Raw genomic sequence first — 22,896 nt, 5'->3', positions numbered from 1 at the left:
TATTCCTTAGTAATTGAAACCAATGGTGCTATGATATATAAATTAAATTTAACATAACATAACATATTATCAGCTGTGGTATCATTAAGAATGGGCAGTCATGATAGAAGGTCCCTTACTATTGGAGAGGGATTGCTGTACCAGTTACATACTTGAAAAGTCAGGAGTACTGACATCGACTAACACTGATTGGGAAATGCTGATATATCATGAATGTAACCATGGACTGCTTCATGGCTCCTATGTGGACACTAGCATATTGAATTTGCTTGGGGTGTCTTAGTGGTTCTGGTGGGCAACCTTTACTTGGAGCAAGAGGTTTGATAAATGCACTATTTCAATTCAAATAGGAACTGGTAGATATGGGGTGTGTGTGGAACTTGTCAAAGATGGCCACTGTCTGAGAAGGAAGCTCATTGCCCATCTAATCCCCATAGCATCTCGAGAGCTGACAATGCAGGGGCCCCTGTTTTCCCCACATCTTCTACAGTACTGTGCAATACCAGATACATGAGGCGTAAAGTTACTCGCCTCTCCATGATGATTCAGAACAATGAATTTGACCTGTCTTTCATAAGAGACATGTTTAGAAGGAAAAGAGGTGATGTATATGTATATATATGTATATGTATATGTGTATGTTTATATATGTGTGTATATATTATGTATATGTGTATACATATGTACATGTATATGTATGTATGTACGTACGTGTGTGTGTGTATATATTCTAATGTATATATATAAAATGAAGTTAACTTATTTATGCTACTAACATAACATAACATATGTATGTATGTATGTATGTATGTATGTATGTATGTATATATGTATGTATGTATGTATGTATATATATATACACACATTAGAATACACACACACACACACATACACACATTGGATATCCCCCTTGGGGATTGGGCAGTCTATAAATTTAAATAATAAATAATAAATAAAATAATGTATATATTTTAAATGAAGTTAACTTTTATTTATGCTACTAACATAACATTGAAGAAAGTAAGGTAGATGTTTTAACTGTTTCCTTATTTCAGTGATTGGGGTCCTTTGCTATAAATTGACTCTTTTCAGCCTGCTGTAAACTGCTCTTCTCCACAATTTCACTCAGCCAGACTCACTCCTTTCCTCATTGCCAACTCCCAACTACTACTTTAACTGCTATTTTCCAGCTGTCTCTCCCCAATATTCTATTAGTTCTCATTGGTTTCATGGAACCTAACCTTTCCTCCACCAACCCTGAATAAGTGGCCAAGGAGGAGAGATTGCTGGTATCCTCTATGAGTTCTTCAATTTCCACAGTTTCCAGCAGAAATGTTTCTGATTCCTCACCAACTTAAGCAGTCACCCTATATGCCCAAGTGTAAACTGTTCTCCCTAACTCCAGTTTATGCATTAAAGAGTTAAGTGTTAGATCTTTCTTTTAAAGTGTTCAGTGTTTAATATTGATATTGCCAGTAAAGGATATTTACAGAAACATGGATCTTGAAAGCATACAGTACCTTTAAAATATTTTTAAGATTTTAGGCAGCATTCCCACCTCTAATGGAAAGGAGCCTGCATTTGTTATTTTTATCTCCACAGTACAGTAATTCTGTGAAACTAGACTTCAAAGTCACTAAGCATGACTGCATGCATTGAACAGCTGCTGCACGTTCTTGATTTAAATGCAGAAGGCTTATAGAAGCAGCATCAGAAGAACTAAAATAGTTGAGCTGAGTTTTGTTTTGTAATTCTTGTATGCTGTTTTTTGGGATTAAGCTCAACTGGAATCAATGAGACATAGCTTCAAGTGAATGTTTAGGATGCTGTTAGCTCTGCCAGTGGCTCCACAGTTAATGAATGCATTCCCTGGGGGCAGAATACCTAGCCTCTTAGCTAAATTTCAGAAATGTATTGATGAAGGCTTATTCATTCCACCAACCACTTCCATATTTACTCTGGTGCTGTTTATCGTTGTAGATTTAATTTGGTTTATTGGTTCCTATTGTCTATCTTTACTTTTTTATTGATTTATTACAGGTTTTAACAAGATTTTTAAAGTTTCTGATTTTTTTTTCTGATTCAGTTGATATTACATACCATTTTAAAATCACATTTAATTATTTTGGGCACATGCATAATAGAAAGGAAACTTAAAGTCTGGAAAAAAATAAAATTGCCAAGTGAATGGGCACTGACATCACATCCTTTTTGATTTACCAGTGCGAATAGACAAAACTGAGCTAGTTTTGAGAGCAGCAGTGGCATAGTGGCCAAGAGCAGGTGCACTCTGATCTGTCTGGAGGAACCGGGTTTGATTCTCCGCTCTGCCGCTTGAGTTGTGGAGGCTTATCTGGGGAATTCAGATTAGCCTGTGCACTCCAACACATGCCAGCTGGGTGACTTTGGGCTAGTCACAGCCTTTCAGAGTTCTCTCAGCCCCACACACCTCACAGGGTGTTTGTTGTGAGGGGGGAAGGGCAAGGAGATTGTAAGCCCCTTTGAGTCTCCTATAGGAGAGAAAGGGGGGATATAAATCCAAACTCTTCTTCTAGTTTGGCCAATGGTCTTATTCTGTAGGATTTATGCTCAGGTGTTGCTGTTCAGCATGTAACAAGCAATTTGCCGGCAAAAAAATCTTTTTGATTGAACATGCACTATTTAATAATTCAAGAACTGTAACACAGTTAGCATTCAAAATCAGTGCAGAGAAGCAGAAAGCCCTTTGGCTTCCATGTCAGTCTCCGTGTATTGATTTAAAGGCATAGTATAGTTTGCTAGCGGAAGTCTGGGAAAGAATAATTAGTTTTAAATCATGTCTATACAAATGTTCTGCTTAATGAAAAGCATTAAAGAACATGAATAATTCTCTTAATCACTTTGTGTTTGGAGGCTAGACCTCTTTTTTATCTTCCCTGGCTTTGATCCACAGAAAATCTCTCTGGCATATTTAGAAATTGTGCATATGGAAAATGAGATCTATTAAGATCAGTTGCTGATTCAGCTATGCAGTGATTACTTTCATTCACACTTGAGGAGAGGAGGGCATTGCCCTTCCCATAATTCCTGGACGTAGGGAGCAGGTTGCAATTTTAATATCTGATAGGAAAAAGTATCTGTTGTCTTCAGTTCTTCTTTTCGCCACCTCTCTGAATACATTGGTCTGAATGAATTCCGTCTGTGTTTCTTTGGCCTGTTCTGCAGGGGCCCCCACAGTGGCTGCACACCGGTATATACGATGCCAGTGTGGCCCCGGGGCCGTTCACTTGCTGAGGTGCGAGGGACCCCAGAGCAGCCGTGGCCAGCAGCGGCACATCTGCACAGAGGCACCTCCATTTTGTTTCCCCACACTTACGTTCTCTTCCGCAGGGACAAGGGGATGTGCCCATGCTGCCCTCTGACCCCGGGGGTCAAAGGGCAGCGTGGGCGGGTCTCCTCGTTTTTGTGGAGCTCTGCAGGGAGAGAAGGTAAGTGTGGGGAAAGCAGGAGGCACCTAAATGCAGCGCCTCCAACCCGGTGCCGTTTGCACAGCACTGGCTGGGAAACACCTTTGAGCGAGGAAGGGAAACAGCATTGCCCTGCTGGTTGGGGCCCCAGGAGCAACGCAGGAGGAGACTATGTGTTAGCTTACAGCAAAGGAGATGCAGCAGCAGGTGAGCTAGAGAAGATGCAGAATCTTTTCAGGAGCCAGACTAGAGTAACCCAGCTGCAGGAGATTATTGCACAAGGGAATGGGAGACTGGCTATAAAAGAGAGATTGCAGATGAGCTAGCTTGTGGCAGCCACGTTGTGGTTTAGTTTGCAGGTTACAGTTTCAGTTTCTTGTCTTGTCGTGTCTGGATTCCTTGCTCTGTGCACATTAAACATCTGAACCTGCTAAGACCTGTGTGTGGACTATCCTTGGTTCCTGAGGGCCTGTCTACGACATTAAGTGGTTTCCTAAATTGGGGCTGATTCATCCCTTGTGACCCATTACTTTGTTTCTTGGAGGTTCCATGTGATGCTACATGCTTCATTACAAGCAATTTTGGCGTCTCTTCATGAGGTCTCAGTAAAGTTCTTACCATAAACTCCTTTGATAAGGGTCAGTTATCTCTGCCCACAATTTTTCAAGGTAGGGACTGTGAGTCAAAGAGGACCTATGTGTTTTTCTCTATATGCAACGATTACATCTGCCAAGCAGGTATTAGATGTATAAAAACATGTGTTATGTACTTTGATGCTTCAGTCCTATTAATTTCAGTTCATAATCATGATAATTAGTATCCTAAGTGCTCCAGCCATTTTACACACGGTGGTTCAGCAATTCAGTCTTTTCTGAAGCTCTGTAACAATGATACACATGCCAAGGATCATGGAGAGGCACAAATGCTGTCACTCCCAATCAAAAGGGCCACATGACTGAAGAACAAGCTGTGCACCATTCCAAATATACACACATACAATAATATAAGATATAATTACTAATACTGAATATATTAATATTAAATATGCCGTATATACTCGTGTATAAGCTGACCCGTGTATAAGCCGAGGCACCTAATTTTACTACCAAAACCTGGGAAAACTTATTGACTCACCTATAAGCCGAGGGTGAGAAGCCGGGAGGTGGAGGGAGCTCCTTATTTGGGCAGTGACATCAGGGGGAGTCACTGACCAAATAAGGAGCTCCCTTTACCTGCCCTCTGGCTGGGCTTTCTCAAATCCAGCCAGGAGGCAGAGGGAGCTCCTTATTTGGGCAGTGACTCCCCCTGATGTCACTGCCCAAATCAGGAGCTCCCTCTGCCTCCCAGGATTTGAGGAAGCCCAGTCAGCCGGGGTGCCTTGGGGTTCCCCCTTCATCCTCCGAGGAGGGCAGCAACAAGCGGCTTGTGCAGCCGCAGGGAGGTTGTCCCGGCCACGCCCCCAGTCTCGGCAGAGGCCTGAAGAGCAGGCTGGTAGGCAGTGACTCATGTATAAGCCGAGGGAGCATTTTTCAGCCTTAAAACAGGGCTGAAAAACTCGGCTTATACACGAGTATATACGGTAACCAAATTGCTTCTGAGCATGTAGAGTTGTCACTCCCTTCCTAGGCTGAGCCTTGCGTATCTGCAGTGAGGAGAAGGGCTTCTGGCTGGGCCTTCTTGTTCTCCTCTCAGCTATAAAGAACAGCAGCTGAGGCAAAACAGAGTGATTTCCAGGGTTCTTGGAGGACAGCAAGCTGCCCATACATTCCACGTATTCCTGGACTGTATACCATGACAGTAATTTACTCCATTTCCTTTCTTCTGTTATGTGAAATGTTATAGTGCTCTAGTTCGGTTCTCTGGTTTGTTTGTGACCATTAATGTGTTACAAACCATTAATGGTACCATTAATGTGTTCTGGGTGTCCTTTCCTCTTTTTTTTACAGCCATGATGTATGTAATGGGAGCTCTTGGCCCTGCTGCAGGATATTTATTAGGAGGAGTCCTTATTGGGTTTTATGTTGATCCTAGAAGTACTGTTCAAATCGACCAGAGTGACCCCCGATTCATTGGTAACTGGTAAGTTGCAATAGTTTGTTTTCAATGCATGCGGATATCCATTGATGTAGGAGTCATGGCTAAGTAACAAAATGAAAGTGAGTGAGGCATATTCACTTTATGTTGTGAAACATGGCACTGGCTCTCTGCTGGATTGCATTTGTCATGGTCAGAGCAACCAGAGATCAGTGATAACAAATTCCTTGAAAAGAATTAGAAATATTAATGGAAGATTGGTCTATTGACAGCTACTAGCCATGATAACTAAATGGCATTTCTGTGTTCAGAGGCAGAATGCTTCGGAGTACCAGATGCCAAGCACAAGCATGAATGATTATCACCTTCATGCCCTACTAGAAAGATTTCAGAAGTATCTGGGTGGACACTATTGGAAATGTCATATGGGGCTAGGTGCAATGAAGTAAGACCATTCTTAGTCTTCTACAGAAGTTCTTTAAAGCTGTGGTCCACTGGCCAAGAATTTGATGCTATTGTTCTAGCGGGCTGAGGTTCTTGGTTAATCATTCTTATTAATATTTTGGAAAGCCTTCAGTGGCATACTTGGAGCTCACAGGCAAGTCTTTTCACCTAGGCACGGAGCAGCAGTTTAATGGCCTGTTTAGCTTCAGCAGTTTAATGGCATCACGGACTCTCAGATCATTTGAAACTTGTCAAGTGCAGAAGCACTGCATGTCTTAACAGAAAGGGAGTTGGTAACAGGAGTAACAGTAATTATGCAAGTCACAGGGAAAGGGGATACCAATTTAACTATTGTGAAAATAGTGGAGCTCTTGATATGATTGAGCATGGCCTTAGATTTTCCAGACACTCAGTTCCAAACATCTGCCAGATAGAAATAACAAGGTAATGTGCTATAATTAGGCACATTTACAAGAGACTGATTAGCCTATGGCTTCTTAATTTTACCAAAGGCTTTTTAATTGGTGTTCCAAAGATGGAGTACTCAGCTTGTGATGGATGTGTCAGCAGTTTGGAATTTGGCAGCAGCTGGTTACTTAAGAACGTGGGAATCTTCCATCCCTATCTATCTGGTTATTATCATGTGGGAATTGTGTGTAGGTTTACTATTCTGCCAGTTCCACTACATTTTTAAACACATAATGCTGAGCAGACTACCAGAGTTTAATGTAGGTCCCAAGGTTCCTATCCAATACATGAAGAGTTTTTACTAGAAAATCCTCTCTTCTTGATTGTTGAATAACTGGTGAATCATTGCATGAGCAAGATGAAAAAAATCAGGAAATAGAATACACTCTACTGGATTTACCATGCCAGAGATCAGCTGCTGTAGCCAGATCTGGACCTTTGAAACATATCTTCTACTTTCCAAACTAGAGGCAACAGAAGAGTTAGAGGAAATAAATGTGACAACGACATTTTGGCACAACAGGTAGTATGTGTAGGAGAGATGCTGGTCTACCTCTCACACCTGTTTCACAAAGCGCCTCTATACAAAACCTTGTTGTTTATCAAGAACTTTTGTTTTCCATTCCTGGAATAGACTGGTGTAGGATAGTGGCTTGCAAGCCATGAAATTTAAGTCTTGCCTCAGTTGCAAACTTTCTGGGTGAATAGCATTCCATCTACTGTTCTGTTCTGCTTCAGTCCACCACCCCCTTCCCCCAGGTTGTAATGAAGGGTAACATAGCACTTTTGTTACTGAAATAATGTCTGTGAATTATTGACACATACCATATATGTGTGTGTGCCGTTAAGTGACAGCTGACTTATGGTAACCCCATAGGATTTTTAAAGCAAGAAAATGTTGACAGAGAGAATTTTCTCTCTCTTTCTCACAATACTAGAACCAGGGGGCATCCATTGAAAATGCTGGGGGGAAGAATTAGGACTAATAAAAGGAAACACTTCTTCACGCAACGTGTGATTGGTGTTTGGAATATGCTGCCACAGGAGGTGGTGATGGCCACTAACCTGGATAGCTTTAAAAGGGGCTTGGACAGATTTATGGAGGAGAAGTCGATTTATGGCTACCAATCTTGATCCTCTTTGATGTGAGATTGCAAATGCCTTAACAGTCCAGGTGCTCGGGAGCAACAGCCACAGAAGGCCATTGCTTTCACATCCTGCATGTGAGCTCCCAATGGCACCTGGTGGGCAACTGCGAGTAGCAGAGAGCTGGACTAGATGGACTCTGGTCTGATCCAGCTGGCTTGTTCTTATGTTGTTATGTTCTTAGATGTTGGGAGGGGGTTTGCCATTGCCTGCCTCTGTGTGGACTGAGGGAGTTCTGAGAGAACTGTGATTGGCCCAAGGTCACCCAGCAGGCTTCATGCAGAGGAGTGGGGAATAAAACCCACTTTTCCAAATTAGAGTCTGTGGCTCTGTAAACACTATACACTATTGTTAACTAGATCGCTAGACATTTTATCCACAAATTAATTGATTCATTCTATTGTTTTGTCTAAAAGCCTACGTGCTATATACGCTTCCTTAAATGAATGAAAATTATTCGATTCAGTCCTGAAATATTCTCCATCTTTCAGTGATTCTTTTCAGTGTGCCTTCTGTATAATTTTTAATGGCTCTGGAAAAATCTCCATCACTACTTGAAATATTCTTCACCTCAAATGATTGGTGAAGAAGCACTCAGCTTGACAAACTATAATTTGTTTTGTTACAACAAGTTTGTCTCTGTTGGGGTCTCATATTCCTCCCATCTCTGATCATGTGTAATTCAAATATTAAAACTTCCTGGTTTGTGAGAAACCATAATTCATTGTGACATTCCAGTTAGGCAAAATGTCTAAATGTGTCTTGTTCGGATTGTTGTGGGTTTTCTGAGTTGTGTGGCTGTGGTTGAGCATTTTTTGCTCCTAACATTTCACCTGTATCTATGGCTAGCATCTTCAGAGGAATGTCACAGAAAGATGTGTTTCTTTTCATGTGTCTTGTTCTCTTGCTTACAGTATCTCTTGATATTGATCTGGCACCAAAAACATCCCCATTACCTAGGACATTTAGATCATTTATTGGTTTGTATTGCTGGGTTTTGTGTCACAGGCTTTTACTATTAATATTATCTGGTGTGGTTATTAATGATGATACCCCTGCTTATTTTAAGTTATATTCTGTTGTATTAACATTGTTTACACACCTGTTTTATTATTTTACTCTGATGATAAAGTTAAGATTTTCATTTAATTTGGCTTTACTGTATGTATGTATATCTCTCTCTGTGTGTGTATATATAATTTTTTACTGTATATTATTTTAGAAATTTTGGTAAGCTGCATTTTGAACAGTCTTAAGAGTTGCACAGCAGAGATCATTTAAAATAAATACAAGTTACAGAGTATGGTAGCTATTTTTGTGTGTTCTGTGACTGTTTGCATTACACCAAATATGCAAGTTACTTTTTAATCTCCTTCCTTAGGTGGAGTGGATTCCTCCTTTGTGCCATTGCCATGCTCCTTGTGATACTCCCAATGTTTACCTTCCCAAAAAAACTTCCCCCTCGCCATAAGAAAAAGAAGAAGAAAAAGATGAAGAACTCTGATATTTCAAGCGATGATGAAATTGTGAAAGAGAAGGCAAACAGCAAAAGCCAAGCAGACAATGAAGTTCCTGCTTCACTGGATTTTGGAAAGAATGTTAAAGGTAAAATGTGTTTTGAATGGCATTTATTCTATTTTATTTATAGCCCACCTTTCTCACTGAGATTCAAGTTGGATTAAACAGCACACGTAAACACACACAGAGAGAAAAACTTTAAAAAAATCATACAATATAGGACGTTGGATGGATAATGCTGTAGGACTAGAATTACAAAACTGAGGAAAGTGAGCGACAGGATGACCATATAGTAAAAGATATATAATAAACGATGCAACTGAACAATGAACTAGGAGTCAGAATACAAAATTAAATGACAGTGCGACCAGTCAACAGCTGAGGCCAACATAGGGTGAGCAATACAGTGCAGAGTGTTATGATAAAGGAACAGGCAATGCAGTACCCACTTCCAGGTGAAGGCCCCCTTCTGGACCATTCTGCCCCTCTACAGATCAATGGAACTGTCAGAATGCTCTCCTGAACATTTTTGTTTTGCACATTTTGCAGAATGATAGAAGCATGGAAGCCTTCCTGACTCCTCAGGCAGGCTGTTCCACAAAATGGGAGCCACCAAAGAATGTATGTGAGTGGGCAGTTGTTGATCTTGTCATTTTGTGTGAAGTGAGCTTTAAAATATTCTGTTGATGTGTGCAAAGCTCCTATAGTGGAGCATAGTCACCGAAGCAGTACTGTGAAGAACATGAGGTTGGGATATAAAATTATTTATTAAAACAAATTCTTAATATGCAGCAAAACCTAACTTCAGTGCCCCATGTGATGTCAGGTTTTACTTACTTCTGATTTAGAATTGGAAAAAAAATCCAGAGAGCTGAGGGAAAGAAATGTTAATTTTTCTGCTCTCTCTGTTCCTATTATTTTTATCTGCTATTGTGTTATACTTTTGGTTACAGCCAGATAACTTACTGTTCATTCATGTTAATCTAACCATTGAATTTTAAGAGATTGGTGCTGTTGCTATAGCTGCAAACATTGTGATTAGTTGCAAGAGCATTGGAAGAGATTTTAGCATTTTTCAATTTTATTTCTATTGTATCACATAATTGTATTTTACCCCATCATTGTAAATATCAATATATATATATATATCCTCAATATATAATTCTCAATTAAATCCAAAGATTGGGACCATAAACAGACCAAATAGGTATTTCTACCAACCTGAGAAAAGTCCAAGTAGCAACTTCTGACTTACCCAGGCCTAGCTGCTTGCTGCTGTTTTACAACAGTCACCCCATGAAAGCTAATGTGGCGTAGTGGCTAGAGTGTCAGACTACGATCTGGGAGATTCAAGCTCAAATCTGTACTCTGCTGTGGTAGCTCAATGGGTGACCTTGGGCCTGTTGCACATTCTCAGCCTTACTTAACTCACAAGGTTGTTGAGAGGATAAAATGGAAGAGTGGAGAGTGGTCTAAACTTCTTTGGTACCCCATTGTGTAGAAAGAGAGCATAGTCTTCTCTTTATTAGAATGGCGAATGTGTGGAAGAAGGTGCTTCTTTAGGTAGAATTTTCTCCAGTGTGACTGTCCTATGGCATAAACGGTTTTCCTTTTAACCTTCATCATTGTAATTCCTGTGCTGTTTGTTATCCTAGTGTTGGCATCAGCATGAAACAACATCATCATTTTGCAGGCATCGGCATGAATATTGGTGCAGTTTCAGCTTTACCTCACAATGTAACCTTTTCCTTGTTTTGACATTGCAGCATTATAATTGTTCACTTAGCAATTCTGCAGATTTAGCTGCCTAAAAAATTCCTTTCTTGCTCCACTCCCCGCTCCCACCTTGGGGATATGGTTTTTTTAAAATCCATTTGCTTATCACTAGTTCAGACCTAGTTTAGTTTTCTAGAATAAAAGCTTTGAGCTTTGGAAGTCTGTAATGAAGACTTGGATTTTTACTTTGCAAATATATTTTTGGAATTGAGGGCGGTTGTGTTTTGTGGGGACTTCTGCAGCACATCACAGTTATATGAAAAAATATATTTTTCCCCATAGCCTAGATAGAGAATTACTTGTCTATCAATACTCTATGAGAGCTCCCTACAGCAAACATGGCCAGTGTTTCTTTGGCTGATGTCTGGCTGACTTGCAAGAGATAAGACTAAACTGAGTCTTGTTGGGTATATAACTGTCATAATTGAGTTATTTTTTTCTTACTTTACTGTATATCCCACCCAATACTGTTTTCAATTGGTAGTTAAACTTTGTACTTCAAGAAGAGATACAGATTCTAAACCTCATTCCAAAGTGGGCTGGGTTTTCAATGTCAGTACATTATCCCAAAGAAGGATGGAGGCTTCCACTCTATCCTTGGTCTGAGAGACATCAACAAATTAATTGATCAAGGTCAAAAGGTTCTGAGAAGTGACTCTCCAACCAGGAGCCTGGTTTACATCTGTTCAGGGTCCAATTATATATGTCCATCTGATCTCAACATCATTGGTTTCTGCAGTTTGCTGTGAGAGCTGCCCACTATCAATACAAGGTGCTGTCCTTCAGCATCTCTGTGACCGCAAGAGTTTTCACCAAGTGTCTGGTAGTGGTTGCAGCGTACTCTTGTTGAAAACAGATCCCAGACTTCTCATAAATGGATGACTTGCTCATGAGTGAGTTTTCTTAGTCTTCTCTGCCACAAGTGAAAAACTGTTATCCAAATTGACCCTAATGTCAGGCCATGCATGTGAAAAGAGTCTCCTTCATGTATTGAATTAGAACCCAGATTCCGAAGTAGGGATCGTTTGAGTCTAGTGCCTATACTGTAGTGTACTGTAAATAAATATCACATGGCACAATAAGTGTCCTATAGCAGAGGCGGAGCTACCAGGGGGCCAGTGGGTGCGTGTTGCACCGGGCGTGCACCTGGGGAGCGAAAAATCGCCCCCCTCCCACCTCCCTTGCCTTCGTGAAACAGTGCATGCTGGAGACACGGCCTGTTCCCTTCAGGCTGAAAATGGCCTGGTGGGAACTACACTTCCCAGGAGACCTTGCGAGCCCCAGGGTCTCATGGGAAGTGTAGTTCCCATAAGGCCATTTTCAGCCTGAAGGGAATAGTCTGCTTCTCCAGCCTGCACTAAGGTAAGGGGTGGGGGTGGGGAGGGACAGGATGCTGTGGGCAGGGGAGACGGAAAACACAGAGTGTGTACCGGGCACGCTCTGGCCCAGCTACTCCTCTGTCCCATAGAAAAAACTAATGGAAGGGAGACATATATTTAACCTGCAAATGACCCTGTTTCCCTATTAAGATATAGACTGGAAAGAGGGGAGGCAAAATGATGGTAGCTATAACAGTGGGACTGAACTTCTTAGTGGCAATAGCACAACTAGCAATTTATGTGTAGCAAACCAAGAAAACCATCATATTTGCACAGTCCTGGTGTTTAGTTGTATGGATTTAATGCCCAAGTAAAGTTATGCTTTCATACAAATTGTGAACCTCCAATGTGAGCAGTCCAGAGAAATGAATGCAGAGAGAAGGGATAGGTGTGAAACTGCCTAAAATGAAATCAAAAGTTACCAAAGGATAAGGGGGAGGGATTTTCAGGATAGAAAGGGAAGGATTCCATAGCCTGGTAAGGTGGACGCTGTAAGGCTGACTGGCCAAGAGTCAGGAGAGGAGTTGCTAAGAGATAATGAGCAGAAAAATTTGGAAAGTGAAGCTGAATGTTCTTGACAAGGAGGTCCAGTGATCGTAATTGTAAGAAAGACATACTTGTTAAAAACTGCTGAGATACAAAGAAATCTATTTTCTGGATTCCACGAGCCATACAGTGTTCAATCCTACATGTTCTACCAAATGTGTCACCACTTTCCTGATGGGAGTGCTGTTGTTGAAATAGTGATTTTAATACCCTGGACATGCAGTGACATTTATTAGACATGGTGGCAGACTTACGGCACATGGCCATTTCTCTCATTTTCAGTCTCCGAATGTTCCCAGAAGTAAAACTGTAACATGGAAAGTATTTTATTGATTGGTCTATCCATAAGTTAGGCCACCTAATTTTCTATCCACAAATCAGGGCAGTCATCTTACCCTGGAGGAATGTTCTCATGCTAAGGTAATATGAGATGCCATGGACTTGTATCAGGAATCTATACCGGGGCTCCTGCCCATGACAGCATTGCTTCTGTTCACCTGAATGTAAAAGTAGCCATAATAGGGGCCCCCAAAACTGCAGCATAACATCTTATCCTTCAGCATCAATGTACTGCTGAACTGAACTCAGCATACCTATCTCAGCCGCATGTGTAGGTGTAGGTGTGACTTGTGTGAGCACACTGTGCATTTTGGAAGCATTGTACCAAAAGCGATGATCTTTTGTATCCAGATATTGAAACCCATAGGAAGAATCATGTTGTAATTGTGTGGGTAACATTCTCTATAATTCATTTCCAAGCAAGCCAAAATTGGTTTCATTTCCCATTCATTATGTATAACATTCATGTGGCATTTTGTTGTTGTCATTTTGTAGAGCTTCCAAGAGCAGCTGTCAGGATCTTAAGCAACGTGACATTCCTTTTTGTGAGTTTGTCATACACAGCTGAGTGTGCCATTGTTACTGCTTTCATTACCTTCATTCCCAAGTTCATCGAGTCACAGTTTGGCATCCCAGCTTCCAATGCCAGCATTTATACTGGTAAGGCTTTGCCTGTTAATCAGGAAACTTTGTCAGGGTTCTTTTACAGGAAGAGGACCAGTGGAAGGACTTTCAGCAGTGCTGTTTCTAGCTTTTCTTTTTATGTTTGCAATCACTCTGGAACAATTTATAATAATGTCTTGTAATATCTATCGTACGCTGAAGCTTTCTTATTGGGGATGAGGAAGAGATAAAGGAGGGAATATGCAACGCTGGCATGTGAACTGATTATTAACATCTTAAAAGCCATTTTACTGTTCTAGCATATCTGACTCACCCACTCAGTAGCCAAATGGTCCATCCATATCATACTTTTCATCTCAGCTCTGACTGTAGCTATTCTTATTGGCACTGCTGCAGAGGCGTAGCAAAGGGGGAAAAGCTCCCGGTGCACTGGTACATCCTCCGCCCCAGCCCCAGAACACCCCACCATGCCCCCAGAACGCCCGCGCCACCACCCCCACAGGGGCATGCGCCCGGTGCATCACCCCCCCTTTCCCTTGGAGCTACACCTCTGCACTGCTGTTAGGTTATTTAAACTGAAGTTCATAAGAACATAATTGCTGACCTGCATCAAACATAAGGGCCATCTAATCCAGTCTTTTATCTTCAGCAGTGACAGTCACAAGCAAGATCATCCCATAACTTAGAGAGATGCTTCCGGTACACATGCATATCCCAATTGTAGCCATCATAGTCAACAGCTGTTGAGAGACTTTATTTTCATAATCTGTCTCCTACATATGCACTTAACTTACACAAAAACCTAAATTTTATCACTGGAGCAGCAAAAAAAGAAAGAAAGAAAGAAAGAAAGAAAGAAAGAAAGAAAGAAAGAAAGAAAGAAAGAAAGAAAGAAAGAACCCCCCCACACACACAATTTAAAAATCATACTATAAGAAAAAGAGTGTAGTCACCTTTTTTTGGTTTCTAATACGATTCCAAATGAATTGTCCTAACTTCTTTTTTAAAAAATTAATGTAATGGCAGTGACTGATATATCCAGGCTTTTCTGGTGGAAACTTAAGAACATAAGAACTAGCCTGCTGGATCAGACCAGAGTCCATCTAGTCCAGCATTCTGCTACTCGCAGTGGCCCACCAGGTGCCTTTGGGAGCTCACATGCAGGATGTGAAAGCAATGGCCTGCAGCTGCTGCTGCTGACTTCTCCTCCATAAATCTGTCCAAGCCCCTTTTAAAGCTATCCAGGTTAGTGGCCATCACCACCTCCTGTGGCAGCATATTCCAAACACCAATCACCCGTTGCGTGAAGAAGTGTTTCCTTTTATTAGTCCTAATTCTTCCCCCCAGCATTTTCAATGGATGCCCCCTGGTTCTAGTATTGTGAGAAAGAGAGAAAAATTTCTCTGTCAACATTTTCTGTCCCATGCATAATTTTATAGACTTCAATCATATCCCCCCTCAGACGTCTCCTCTCCAAACTAAAGAGTCCCAAACGCTGCAGCCTCTCCTCATAAGGAAGGTGCTCCAATCCTTCAATCATCCTGGCTTCTCCTCTCTGCACTTTTTTCTATCTCTTCGATATCCTTTTTGAGATGTGGTGACCAGAACTGAACACAATTACTCCAAGTGCGGTCGCACCACTGCTTTATATAAGGGCAAGACAATCCCTTGCAGTTTTATTATCAACTCCTTTCCTAATTATCCCCAGCATAGAGTTTTCCTTTTTCACAGCTGCCATGCATTGAGTTGACATTCCCATGGAACTATCAACTAAGACGCCCAAATCCCTTTCCTGGTCTGTGACTGATAGCACTGATCCCTGTAGCATGTATGTGAAGTTTGGATTTTTTGCCCCTATGTGCATCACTTACCGCATTTGCTACATTGAACTGCATTTTGCCATTTCTTAGCCCACTTACCTAATTTATCAAGGGTCCGCTTGGAGCTCTTTCGCAATCCTTTGGTGGTTCTTACCACCCTACATAATTTGGTATCATCTGCAAACTTGGCCACCACACTACCCACCCCTACTTCCAGGTCATTTATGAATAAGTTAAAGAGCACTGGTCCCAAAACGGATCCTTGGGGGACACCACTCCCTACATCTCTCCGTTGTGAGAACTTCCCATTTATACCCACCCTTTGTTTCCTGTTCCTCAACCAGTTTTTAATCCATAGGAGGACTTCCCCTCTTATTCCTTCATTGCTGAGTTTTCTCAACAGTCTCTGGTGAGGAACTTTGTCAAAAGCCTTTTGGAAATCCAAGTAGACAATGTCCACTGGTTCCTGCTGCCTAGGACCTAGGACCCTTTCCAATCCTGTTTCCATGCTGGTCATGGGACAGAGATCACTCTGACTGTCCTCATGGATGACTTCCTGTGACATCTGGACTGAGGCTACAGTTATTGCTAGACTTGACAGCAGTGTTCAACTTGATCCATCATAAAATCTTGGCCAGCCACCTTGTGATGCTGGAGTTCGTAGGTCAGCATTTCAGTGGCTTTGCTTATTTCTCCAGGATCAGGGGCAGAGGGTAGCAATCAGTGAGAGACTATCTACATGCCATTCTTGTTCTGTGGAGTCTTTCAAAGGGCAGTTCTCTCACTGATATTATTCAGCATCTATATGTGCCCTCTTGCTGGGTTGGTCTGGAGTTTTGGCTGGGGTGTCACCAATCTGCTGTTGACACCCAGCTATATCTGCTGATCCTGCTTGATGCTGCTCCAAGTATTGGCCAGTTGCTTGAAGGCTGTGGTGGAATGGTTGAAAGAGAGTCAGTTGAACCACATCCAGCTAAGGTGGAGGTCCTGTGGCTGGTTGAAGATGGTCAGGAGAGGACTGCCAACTGCTGACTCTTGATAGCATGTAAATGAGGCCTACACTAACTTCCAAGTGCCTGGTTGTGCTCCTTGATGCCTTCTTGACATAACTTGCCTTCTTGACATAACTTGCCTTGCTTTTTACCATCTCCGCCAGGCTAAACAATTGCCCCCTTATCTGTCCCAAGCCAACCTGGCCACAATAATCCATGCAACAGTCACATCTATATCGGATTATTGCAATTTATCTATGCAGGGTTTGCCTTGGGTCTGCTCTGGAAATGCCAGCTGGTGTAGAATGCCACAGCACAGGTCCTTACTGGGACTCCATGGCAGGCACATATTTAACCAGTGCTCCACCATCTGCATTAGCTATGGGTAGGCTACCAGATCAGGTTGAAGGTTTTATACTCACCTTCAAAGCCCTAAGCAGTCTGGGACTAGCCTACCTATGGACCATCTCCCCCAAAGATCACTGCGCTCAGAAAATGACAATGTACTGGTGGTCCCTGGCCTGAAAGATGGCCAGCTATCTTCAACCAGGGCCAGGGCTTTCTCAGCCCTGGCCCCAACCTAATGGAAGACTCAGGCCCTGCGGGATTTGATGCAGTTCCGCAGGACCTGTAAGACAGAACTGTTCCATCAGGCACTGTTGAGGCAGCTACAGTTTTCCATTGCTGGCCTCCCCTCCCTGCTCCCTTTCCTTTCAGTTTGGATCTGAGCGGTTATATATCTGTCGCCATTGATTTTTAGATTAGGCTTTAACATTGAACTGTATTCTGGTGTTATTCTCTGTATTTACAAAATGTTGGAAGCTGCCCTGAGCCTGCAAGGGGAAGGGCAACATATCAGACTAATAAAAGAAATCAAAACTGTTCTCATAAAGAACCATTTAGCAAAACTAAAACAGACTGAGGTATATTGTAGGTTGGCAAGATGTTATTGCTCAAGAATCCTTGAATGGAAATCCACATTCTTTATATTCCAAAGCTACAGTTCTAGCATCAGGAGTTAAAACTATATAGCAAAGACTGAAGAGTAGCAATGGAAGCAATTGGGCAAGATCTGGTGTCAGGAAAAGTAAAAGCAAATAGTAGACACCTTGTACGTCTGGATATGTTCATGCAAGAAGGTGAAGGAGAAAAGTCTTGTAAAATTGATATAATGGGAAATGGGAAGAGCCCTGAACACACCTCCATAGGGCACAGAGGTTGTACGTTATATATGTAAATAAAGGCTTTATTTTGATTGACAGACTAGTACAGAAGCTTCCTTAACCTTTTGAATGATATTACTATGCTTTATGGGGTATTCAAAAACCATGATGACATCATTGCCTGGCATTATGTATATTCTTTAAAATATAAAAGTCAGGATAGATAGAACATTATATAGGTGAAATCTTGTTAATGTCAGTCCCAGGAATAAGGTAGATATTGGTAAGTGAATATATTCTCATGGGCCAACTTAGATCACTTAAAGAGTTCTTTGTCAGTAAGGATACAAAAATATGCTTTTCTGGGTATCTCTTGAAATTTATTTATTTATTTATTTATTTATTATTATTTATTTCTCAGTCTTATAGACCGCCCAACCCCCGAAGGGCTCTGGGTGGTGAACAACATAAAATAACAGTTATATAATAGACTGTAAATAATTTAAGTTAAAATGCAGCAATTAAGAACGACTAATTTACTGTACATTTTTCCCCCTGCCCATCACCAAAGTCCCTAGGCAGAAATAAATATAAACAAGTGTGACAGGAATTATATGGCTGTTGGGTGGTGCTGTGGAATCTATGCGGTGAAAAAGCATTTTGATTCCTTGGAAGAAAAGCTTTCTTCTTCCATTTCTTATTTTGTTTTGAACCATGGCCATTGACCCCAGCCAAAGTTTGTCAGTAGGCCAGTTTGTCATTTCTGATTTATTGGTGCCATTCCTTATGAAAATTAGCTGCTTAATGAGAGTTCCAACGTTACATCTTATTAACATAAGTCATAAGGCCTACTATCACAGTTAGATATACTCTGGGCTTCAGTAATTGTCACTATCACTTTGTGCTGAAATACGCAAACCTGTTTTGAAGCCATAATATTGCAGGGGTGGCCAACCTATGGGACTCCAGATGTTCATGGACTACAGTTCCCATCAGCCCCTGCCAGCATGGCTGACTGGCCATGCTGGCAGAGGCTGATGGGAATTGTAGTCCATGAACATCTGGAGTGCCATAGGTTGGCCACCCCGATATATAGGTAATACCTAACTCAAATTATTGCTCAGGGAAGTAATTAGGAAAGGTACATGTCACTTTTCTAAGCTAACACCAACTGAAACATGCTATGAGTAGCTGAGCTGGACTTCTGATTCATTCAGTATGTGTTTAGATAGCAAATCATAACGTCCTGGAAAATGTCCTTGTGGCAAAAATGGGCAGAAGCACCTAATTCTGCTAATACCTGTTTTGCCTAGGTAGTGGATCCTGATGGGTATCTTTACTAACCCATACCTTACCCCCCACCTCTACTTCTTTTTTCTGTGACATCACTTGAGTATGCTGCATTACTGTTCAGCTTATTGTGAAACCACAGCTCAGAACCAATCAGTTCCTGATGTGCACCTGCTATGCAGTTAATAGGTCTGACACTTAAAGAGTTTCTGTGATCACAAACAGTTTATTGTGAAGGAAAACAAATACAATGTTCAAAGTTGTATTATTATTAAAATCTTTTTTGACAAGGTGGATTGTTAAAAAGTTAATAACAGTCTTTAAGATAATTCTCAGTCATATAAATTAAATGCCCCGTTTGACTCCAAAATTGTATCATTTCCCATCTGAATTGCACACATTTTACCACAACACTTGGAGCATGTTTCACTCTTAGGCAAGTGTAAAAACAAAGCAATATTTCTGTTGTGCCTAACAATACTTCTATTTATAGTGTTTCTGCCGCCTCTGGGAAAATCATAAGGAGGCTTTTATTAATCTTTTGACATCATTGCAAGGTATTTAAAATTCTGACACTTGTTTGCTTGGAGAGAATTAAGCCTAATTTTCAGAGATAGCAGATGCACTGGTAAACTTGTGCCTTGGGCTATACCATGTTCAGTTGCAAGTAGGAGTTCACAGGATGAAATGCTTTCCCATGGCAAAAATGTTCCTAGGCACATAATATGAGTATGTTATGGAAAAGTCTGGAGTAGAATCCTTGTTTGACCAAAGACTAAATTTTACATGCAGGGAATTTTGGTATATGCATGTAAAGCTTTACAAGAATTTGTGCCTTTCTCCCTGTGATCTGAGTGGTACACACTGGCAATGGCATAGCGCCAAGGGGGCGGGGAGGCATGACACACTGGGCATGCATCGGTGTGTTGGCATGGTGTGGGCATTCTGAGGTGTGGCGGGGGCATGGAGGGGCGCAGGGCACACGTTCTCCAGCCCTTTACATTGGTCACTGTTTGAAAAAAGTGGGCTTTAAACAACATGGTTGATAGTGTGGAAATATAGCATCTCTGGGTGAAAATCTTTTTTTTTCAGGGTTTACAGTAAATATTTTAATTCTGTTCTTTCCATTAATCCAGGTGTGATCATTGTCCCAAGTGCTGGTGTTGGTATTGTTATTGGAGGGTACATTATTAAAAAACTCAAACTTGGTGCCAGAGAGTCTGCCAAACTGGCGATGATCTGCAGCGGTGTGTCCTTGCTGTGCTTTTCAACACTCTTCATTGTTGGATGTGAAAGTATTAATCTAGGCGGCATTAATATACCATACACCACAGGGTAAGTGACTTTTTTCTTTTTTAGGTTGTACATGCATAGAAATGTAGCAGTGATTTTTCCCCCTCCCACGAGAACAATGGAGAATTGTAGTTCTTTACAGCAGCAGAGGGTGTGCCGGCAGGTGTGGCTGCTGTAGCTGCACAGCTCCCTGGCATCAGCCAGTGTGGTGTGGTGGTGAAGAGGGGTGGACTCTAATCTGGAGAATCAGATTTGATTCCCCACTCCTCAACAATGGCAATGGATTCTTAATCTCGCCAACTGGATTTGTTTCCCCACTCCTCCACATGAAGCCTGCTGAGTGACCTTGGGCTTGTCGTAGTTCTCTTCAATCTCTCTCAGCCCCACCTACCTCACAAGGTGCTTGTTGTGCAGAGAGGAGAGAAGGAGTTTCCAGGAGAGAAAGGTAGAGTATAAATCCAAACTAATACTAATCCTCCTCCTCCTCCTCTTCTCCCCCCCCCCATGCCCCACTTATGCCAGTGTTTTGTCCCTTGTGTATGGGATCAAATGTGGATTCTTTATATAAAAAACCTGTTATTTGAGCTAAGCCAAGCACAATAAATAGCCTTGCTTTTTGAGACGCATGCATCCTAAGGCTGCACAGAGTGCCAGTACAGTGAGAAGAAGTTGGGGAAATGGCTATGACAGGATGGTTTAGTATAAAATGCAGCGTTCAGCTCTGGGTAATAGCTGACCTCCCGCTCTTTTTCTGATTATCTTGTGCTTACTCTGAGTGCTCACAATTGACTGCAGAAAATGGAAAACTACTGGAAGCTTCAGGTTAAAAAAACATCCTGCAAATTTAAGTTGACACATTCAGCCTTGAGTTTGCTGATGTGCTTTAATTTTCCAATGTCATCAGAAAGCACAAGGACATTCCGTGCATTATATCTCAGCATCAGTGCTAGCAATATTATTTATTTATTCATTTACATTTATACTCCATCTATATATAGGATCTCTAGGCAGCTATAGCATTGAAAACATCCCGTTAAATAAATACATCTGTTAAAAACCCAGCCGACAAAAGTTAAAAACCCAACTCTAACCCTCCCAACCAGCAGCTTCGTGGAGGGGGCATCCAGGAAGACTAACCACATGCCTGGCTGAAGAGAAAGGTCATCACCAGGCGCCTAAACCCATACATCAGACTTTGAATACCATGTGCTGTCGGGCAAACTGCATATTTATATACATACAGCTTGTCTGCAAAGCTTATTCAAGTGTTTGGTAGGGATTTGTCAAGGATGAGTTTTGTTTTTTGAAGGTTAAGGAAGTAATGTTTACCCATTCACTCCCCCACCCATCTGAATGGTTCTGTTTGTAGAAGTCTGGCTGATTTTTGTTTCATAAGGAGTGTTCTTCTAAAGGTTTAACAATTTTAGCAAGTCTCAGTGCTTATTCAGCCATGGACATTTGCTGCCCATTCGTCTTCTTCATGTTTTAAACATGTTCCACACCAAGCACTGGGGCTACTGGTGGGGTCGTACGGAGCATGCATTCACCAGAAGAAAGGTGCATGGCTGCACCATTTCTTTGTAATTTTGAAATATTATATATATTTCTGTGCTCGTTGGAAAAATGTTCACATATGGTTATCATTTTCTGCTGTTAACATGTACTGCACTTGCCTTTTTGCAGTCCAACTCTCACCATGGCACATAGGAATCTAACTGGTAGCTGTAATGTCAACTGTGGCTGCAAAATCCATGAATATGAACCTGTCTGTGGGTCAGATGGAATCACATATTTCAACCCTTGCCTGGCTGGCTGTACCAACAGTGGAAATCATACTGCAGGGGTGAGTCAGTCACTCAACTACCACACAATGATGTGTTGTACAGTGAGGCAAGTGTCTGCCATAACTTTATTCCAGTGTAAATGTAACCTCAGCTTGTGGATTCTGTGGGGCAGTACTTGGAAGGAGTTGCAAAGAACCAAATTTAAACAAAACAGTTTACTTCTCTTTACAAATAACATTAAACATCAACATTTAACATTACAATTCAAGGTCCTGTTCAGGTTGCATTTCAAGTCCTTCTAGTTACAGTCCACTGATACTGCCAAGTCCAATTCTTCTTTGCAAGTGGGTTGGCTCCTGAAGACTCCAAGGGCTTGATGAACAGGATGCAACATGATGAAGGTTTCCAGGAGAACTCTCACCCATTACAACCACAAAAAGAAGCCCTGAAACAATAAACTCCAACATTTACAACATAGCAAAAACAACTACCTTCCCAGTAGTTCCCAACAATATTGCAGTTTACCTTAACAAGGTGTTAAGGGCTTATAGAAATCAAGGTCCGAGTCTGGTAGCCTTGTCTTCTCCAAAGAGCTCTGCAGCCTTTCTGCTGCTCTGAGTCTCCACCCCCTTGCTCGTTCAACCCATTCTGGGCATGGGGGTTACATAAACAGTTCATTCTGGCATTTCTCCCTAACAACCTGTTAGTTTATGAGAGTTTCATCCCATCTAAGTAATTGTCCCAGCCTTGATCAGTGATGCTTTAGAACAAAATCCAGGATGCAATGCGTAGGTTTAAAAAGAGTGTATTCCTTTTAATCAGAATAACTACCCA

General features: G+C 41.5%; 1 protein-coding gene across 3 annotated transcripts in view; it reads left to right on the top strand.

The window, feature by feature from the left end:
- The window catches only part of SLCO5A1 (solute carrier organic anion transporter family member 5A1), a 62,144-nt gene that overhangs the window by 30,194 nt on the left and 9,054 nt on the right, over window positions 1–22,896 (top strand). For 2 of the 3 annotated variants that reach the window (XM_048507161.1, XM_048507162.1), the window contains exons 3-7: window positions 5,393–5,525; window positions 8,920–9,143; window positions 13,592–13,756; window positions 20,122–20,320; window positions 21,962–22,121. In XM_048507161.1, coding sequence (XP_048363118.1) covers window positions 5,393–5,525; window positions 8,920–9,143; window positions 13,592–13,756; window positions 20,122–20,320; window positions 21,962–22,121 — 881 coding nt within the window. The remainder of the gene's footprint in view (window positions 1–5,392; window positions 5,526–8,919; window positions 9,144–13,591; window positions 13,757–20,121; window positions 20,321–21,961; window positions 22,122–22,896) is intronic. The other variant, XM_048507163.1, reaches the window with a different exon arrangement.

Source organism: Sphaerodactylus townsendi, linkage group LG09, assembly GCF_021028975.2.
Source record: "Sphaerodactylus townsendi isolate TG3544 linkage group LG09, MPM_Stown_v2.3, whole genome shotgun sequence".
Lineage (NCBI taxonomy): Eukaryota > Metazoa > Chordata > Lepidosauria > Squamata > Sphaerodactylidae > Sphaerodactylus > Sphaerodactylus townsendi.
Note: the sequence above shows the minus strand (reverse complement) of the source record. Positions and strands in the feature narration are given on the sequence as shown.